We start from the raw sequence: 6,897 nt of genomic DNA, 5'->3' as shown, positions 1-6,897 counted from the left end.
AATTTATTCATTCTTTCACATCGAATAAATTCACCAACTAGCAAGATCGTATTATTCGATTCAAGTGACAGATGCAACTGGTTAATTAGTTTAAATTTTCTATTTTTTTTAAATCTATGGTGTAAATTGTGCTTTTGGAGATTTTGTTTTTGGATACTTCAAAACTAATTAAATTAGAAATTATAAGAATATAAAAGGATTAATATATTTAGTCGTACGTATGAGGGTCGACTAAATATCATTTCTCAATAACGAAAATATATATATATATATATATATATATATATATAGATTCTTTATTTTTTGAAACTTTATTTTTTGAAAAAAAAAAAATTCACTTACCCCCCAATATTTTAAGTACTTATGCAATCATCCTTCAAAATTTAAAAAGTTGCAATGTCATATTACCATGTTTTAAAAGTTTGCAATATCACCCTACTTATCACTACAAAAAAAAAAGTGTTATTAGTGACATGTCTACTACGTACACTGTGCAGGATTTTTTCACACGTCACCATTTGGTGATGTGGCAGTTTGTCACACGTTACCAAAGTACTTTGACATGTTACCATTTGGTAACGTGTCAAATTTGACACCTCACCATTTGGTATCGTGTCAACTTTAACACATTATTAAAGTTGTCAAATTTTTATTATTATTATTATTATTATTATTATTATTTTTTTTTTTTTCAGTTTTCGACATGTCACCATTTAGTAACGTGCCAAATTTGACACGTCACCATTTTCGAAAAATGAAAAAAAAAAAATTTGACAACTTTAGTAACGTGTCAACTTTGACACGTTACCATTTGGTGACGTGTCAAATTTGACAAGTTACTAAATTGTAACGTATCAAATTTTGACACGTCACAATTTAGAAAACAAAAAAAAAAAAAATAAATAAAAAATTGACAACTTTAGTAACGTGTCACCAATGGGAATTGGGAATGTGCGCCAGCTAGTTCCTTCTTTTTGTCTTTTACTTTCTTCTTCCCTCTTTTTTCTTCCTCCCGGCTGTGCTTTTTCTTTCTAGCTTCTTTCTTCTTTCTTGTTCTCTTTTTGTCTCTCTTGCTCTCACGCCCATGGCAGCTCTCTCTTCTCTCAGATGGGAAGAAGAAAAAGAAAAAGAGAAGAGAAAAAGAAGAGAAGAGAAGAAAAAAAATGAAAAAGAGAAGAGAAGATCTGATTTTTTTTTTTTTTGCTGGGTTTGGGATTTTGAATTTTTTTTTTTGCTGCTGGGTTTGGGTTTGGGATTTTGAAATTTTTTTTGCTATTGGGTTTGAAATTTTTCTGTGTTTGAATTTTTTTGGTTGGTTTGGTTTGATTTTTCAGGTTGAATCCACTTGGGGAACGGACATTGTATACTCTAATGGGTAATTTTTCTGGTTGATTTTTCTATCATTTGTCTTAGCTTTTAAACTTATTGATTTTTCTGGTTCTTTGGTGTTGCAGGTTTCTGATTTTTGGTACTCTCTAACTCCACCCAGTGAGTGAGTAGTAAAATTAGATTATAAATTCAGAACTTTTGAAAATTTTTGCTGCTGGGTTTGGATTTTTGCTACTGGGTTTGAATCTATTGATCTTTTCCAAGTTCAATTAATTTTTTTTTTTGTCAATTAAATTTTGATTTGCTGGGTTTGGATTTTTGAAAATCATATTCGAATATATATGATTTAGTTTGAAATCTGGGTTTGAAATTTTGAAAATCAAATTTGAATATGATTTTATTTGAAATCTGGGTTTGGAATTCCATGATATTATTTGAAAAAAAATTTCTAGAAATAAATTTGAAATAAAAATTTTATTTTATTTTTTTACTAATTTTTTAAACTTTAGTAACGTGGCAAGTTTGACACGTGACCAAAGGGTGACGTGTCAAATTTGCCACGTTACTAAAGTTTAGTAATGTGTCAATTTCTGACACGTTACCAAAGTGTGACGTGTCAGAAATTGACACTTTACTAAATTCCCATTAGTAACTTCCAATTTTTTAACTTGCTACACACGTTACTAATCGTCAGTGACGTGTCAACAGGCTTGACAGGTCACTAATGGGCCGTTACCAAAAAATCATTTTTTTTGTAGTGCATCCTTACTGTTAGGATTTAGGGTTAAAGAATAGGTGAAATGACCCTTATACCCTGTGAGCCTTATAAAATTAAAATACAAAATTACCATTAATTAATTAAATAAATATTAAAAGAATAATGGAAAAAAAGGAGGTGCATTCTTGTCAGTCACCTGACCAAATCTAACGTTTTTTTTTTTTTTTAATTTAATTTTATAATTTATTTATTTTTGGAAATTTTTACATCTTCCATTCAGATTTTAAGTGAAAATTTTAACACAGAAAAGTTCTTAAACATGATAATCTCACATTATAACTTTTTAAACGTTGGTAATTAAGATCGCAAAAGTGCGTAGTTTTCCTGTTTCTTTTTTCTTTTTTAAATAAAATAAAAAATAAAAAATAAGAAATAAGATTCTACCGAATCTTTATAAGAATAGTAGACCTTGGCAATAGTTTTGCTTGAAAACAATAATAAAATAAAATGGATAATTAAGAATAGGGTGCAAGAGGTGGTGACGTTGAAATGCGTAACCTATCATTATCCATCTGCATGCTGCATGCACTTGCTGTTGTTGGCTTCTCCTTTGCCTGCAACTGTCAATGCCCTCTTTCCAACGCGTGTCGCAGTGATTCTTTCTTCAGTTGTTGGTTTCCATTTTGTCACTTTACACTCTTAACGCATCCAGACCTTCAAAAATGATGATGAAATATTTCTTGGTAGATCTCGATCTCTTGTGGAAACATTGGCCATCAATCATCTCAAGCAATCTACGTAGCGCTTTATAAAGCAGGTGAGAATTTCAAGTTCTTGGATTTTTTTTTTCTTTCTTTTTGTGGAATTACAAACCAGTTAATTAAGTGGTTCATGTTCATCGGGTTTTGAATTGGAGTTGCTGATTAGAAAATAAGGCCGTCAACCTTTTTTTTTTTTTTTTTTTACATTCATTCTATGAATAGAAAGGAAGGAAAAACCAAAAGGATAGGTTCTGCTAATAGTATTTTATTTATTTTTATTAGATAATTAAATATAATAATAAAATGGGTTTCCTATTATTTTTCCTCTCTGTGTCTCTTCTCTTCGTTTCTTTAATTTTCTTTCTTCCAAAAATTGGGTTTCCCAGCATCCAACAGAAAGTTAACTTAACTTGGATTTGGCTTAGGTCCTCTTAAAAAACAAAAATCTCCTGAAAATTTTTCAACTGAAAAGTTGAAATTAAATATAGAAGAAAACACTAATTAAACTACAGATTTTCTCTATTATTTATTTATTTTTTTAACAACACCTAAGCCAAATCCATCTTACATGTATGATTATTTTGTAAGCCACGATTATTAGGCTACCATTTTGATTTTCTTATGTCAAGTTCCTAAGCTACTTGTTGGAACTAGTTGCTGAAATTAGAACACTGGTTGGCCAAGTAGATGGGAGCAGATCACGGAGCAGGATTTTCAAAATACATCTATACAATTAGGGTTTAGGTTTTTCCTATATGTATGTTATGATGTACCCTTGAATATTAATAACAAAATACAACTGTACCCTCTGTGGAAGGCATATATGTTTCCGAACCAAGTTACATTTGTGTCTTTTTATATTGTTCATTATAGTTGTGCACGGTAACAATACTAATAAATAATTTCATGATAATTGATAGGTGATTAGATGGAAGACCCAAGTGAGGAGTGGAAGATTGAAGGATATGGTGGCAAGATGAGATGGATTTTGAACAAGGGACTGATACTAGGAAGGAAGATTTTGATCACGGGTATTGTAGTTTCATCTGCACCAATAGTTCTGCCTCCAATATTGGCTCTTTCAGTTATTGGGTTTGTTGTTTCAGTCCCTTCTGGGTTCCTCTTGGCAAGCTATGCTTTCTCTGAAATGCTTATGAGAAAGTTGCTACCTAATGATGAAGAAGAAGTATATTGGGATGAAGAAAAGGAAGAGGAAGGAGTGGGGTTTGGAGGAGAATATTATATGGAAAAAGAGGAAGAAGAGCTCATGGAGGAAACAAAGAGAAGGGTTGAGATGAGAGTTGAATTAGTTGAGGAGGAAGTTGGGGAAAACAATGAAGATGTAGTTGAGTATGTGGAGGAAAATGAGTATGAAGAAGATGGTGATGAGGAGTATTTAGATGAGGAGGAAAAGCCATTGGAAGAGAGAATTGAAGTGATACATTGCTATGGCAGGGGGGAGATGAAAGGAGAAGTGGAAGAATTGAAAGAAGAGGAAGCTCCAAAAGTAAGAGAGAAGATGCTACAAACAAGATATGTGGAAAACATAGATTCTATGCCAAAAGAGGTGGAATCAATTGTATTAGAAGGAAAAAGTTTTGACAATAATGTACAAGTTGAGAAACCAATAGTGGTAGTAAGTGAAACGATAAATGAAGAGATGAGAAAAGGGAAGGATGTTGATAACCTTACAGAAGCAGAGATATCAACAGGACATGGAAATGAGAAGCAGAAACCTATGTTAGACAAGGCAGCTGTGTTTCAAGCACGAAGAGCAGAGGGTAATTATGTTACTCATGATGTAGCTCTGGATTTCAAATTAAATAGGAATAAGGAAAATGTGATTTTCTCAAATATAGATGTTAGAGAGATGGCTGATGAAAGTGGATTGGATTTGTTTGATGACAAAAATGTAGCTGGTCAGCAAACCTCTTATGTAGTTCATGGAACTGCCAAAGGTAAATATCTTGAAACAATTGCTCAACACAATTATTACAATCTAGATTTTGTATTTGGTCTTAAGTTATTTCTGAATCCCCTTAACTGAAACTGACTGATGTCATCTGCAGAATCATCAGTGGGCAGGGAAGCTACAGAATCTGTGGAGCTTTCTGTTTCAGCTGTAGTTCATGAGCCTAATCATAATGGACTTCCCTCTAAGAAAGACATTATTGCCGCTTCTAGTGAGGTAAGGGATGAATTTATATTTCCTAGAGATAAAAGGCTTTCTTTGATAACACTTTTTTCTTCATCATTTTGTAATTCCCATGCCTTCAGCTGAAAGCTGGGGTGGGGGCTAATGGCTATTCTAATTTTCATGTTTTAATATCCAAGTTTAATGATATGTATCAGGACTTTGCTTCTTTGGATTTCTTGAATAGTTTCCAATGTTACTTGTTTTGCTTCTTTTGATATCATCTTTTATTTAATGTATATATATTAAATAAAAGACACTAATAAAAGAATACGGATTCTGTTATATTCAATCTTCAACTTGTTCATTGCTTTGTTGTGTTCAATAATAACCTTGTTCATCGCGGTTGCACAACTCAATGTATGTGCTGCCATGTTATGCACCTGCATATTTTGGATGCCTCATCTGATGAAGTGATATCGTGTGAACATTTTTCATTGAAAGTGTCTTTAGTTTTTTTTTTTTGGTTAGGGGAAGATGGGTGGAAACTGGAAACTACTTTTAATGGTGCTGGTGCTGGTGCCAATAAGTTTTCTCTTGGAGTTAGACCTCGTGCAGAGCTCTTTACCAGATAGATTTGACTTTCCTTACGATTTGGAACATTGCTTTTTGTGAAAAAAAGGTGTTTTATATGTTCTTCTGGGGAAGAGCCTAAACTACAGTGATAGTGAAGTTTTTTTTACCGTGGCTGTTAAGCAAACTATGCTGCTTACTAACAAGACACATTTGCATTCTAATGAGGCTTCACAAATCAAACATGGCAAGCTCATGCTTTGATTGCCAAATATTGCAGAGTTGTAAATTTGTAATGTTCCAAATCATAACTGAGTTAGGTAGGTGCTATGTAATTCTAGTAAATAACCTAAAACAAATGAGTGTCTGGATTAGGCAATGGAGTAGCTCAGTTAGCACTGCAAAGTGTAAACAAATGCCATGCTCCACCATAATGTTACTAAGCCTGGAAGGGCTAGTCAACCTCAGGTTGTGCTTGATCCCATTTTAGTCCAACGAAGCCAAGTTTGAAAAGTTGTTTACTTGATTTGGCTGCACCAATTATAGAATTTTGAATTTGGGCATGCAGGAATTTCTTTCTGTTCCTTTTTTCTTTTCTTTTTTCCCTTTTACTCTCGAGGGGAGGCACTTTCTCATGTGCTTTGTGGTTCTAACTTGGATTTCATCCTACATTAGTGGATATGGTCATATAGATATTACTATATTGTTCTTCTGTGCACCATAGTTAAAATGTATAGATTCCAATGCTATGATAGTTGTGCTTCCACTTCAGCATGAATACAGATGAATTTAAGAATCTTAAGGGGCTTGGTAATTTTAAGTCGGACTTTGTTGTTGTAATCTAAGTCAGATTTGTGGATTTTGTTCTTGGCTGATTGCTTATGTATTAATATGGTGATGCAGGTATTGTACAATGAGGAGAAGATATGGGAAAAGATTGAGGCCATGCGAAGTATAGTAGGTTATAAAGCCGTGCCCCAGAAAACGTGCATAGAGGAAGTAAAAGCTCTCTACATCTTCACTGGAGTGGAGCCACCAACCTCATTCAAAGACCCCACCTCTGATCTTGGACAAGTTTATGACAGGCTTCACTTCCTCATGTCCATAGTTGGAGTCAAGTAGATGCCCCTCAATTCTGCAAAGGATGTTTAATGGAGTATATATATATATATATATATATATATATATATATATATATATATATATTATCTTTTAGCTGTTTGAAGATCCAAAGAGTGTTAATTAATCGTGCACTTGATCAATAGTCATCATTTTAGATCCATGTTTATTTCTTGGTTTCTGAGTGTTGCAGTAGACATGAATGAAGTTCTAGTATCGGTTGAGTATATATGCTCTTGCCTGGCTAGCTGCCTCTATTTATT

At 33.1% G+C, this 6,897-nt stretch overlaps 1 protein-coding gene across 1 annotated transcript; it reads left to right on the top strand.

Moving 5' to 3' along the window:
* The first annotated feature begins 2,756 nt into the window (after window positions 1–2,756).
* On the top strand, window positions 2,757–6,670 carry LOC132172513 (uncharacterized). The gene is made up of 4 exons (XM_059584027.1): window positions 2,757–2,864; window positions 3,729–4,766; window positions 4,878–4,996; window positions 6,419–6,670. The coding sequence occupies exons 2-4, from the start codon at window positions 3,737–3,739 to the stop codon at window positions 6,635–6,637; spliced, it is 1,368 nt and encodes a 455-aa protein (XP_059440010.1). The 5' UTR covers window positions 2,757–2,864; window positions 3,729–3,736; the 3' UTR covers window positions 6,638–6,670.
* The last annotated feature ends 227 nt before the right edge of the window (window positions 6,671–6,897 follow it).

Source organism: Corylus avellana, chromosome ca2 (assembly GCF_901000735.1).
Source record: "Corylus avellana chromosome ca2, CavTom2PMs-1.0".
NCBI classification, from domain to species: Eukaryota; Viridiplantae; Streptophyta; class Magnoliopsida; order Fagales; family Betulaceae; genus Corylus; species Corylus avellana.
The sequence above is the reverse complement of the archived record's forward strand: the minus strand, read 5'-3'. Positions and strand labels throughout refer to the sequence as shown.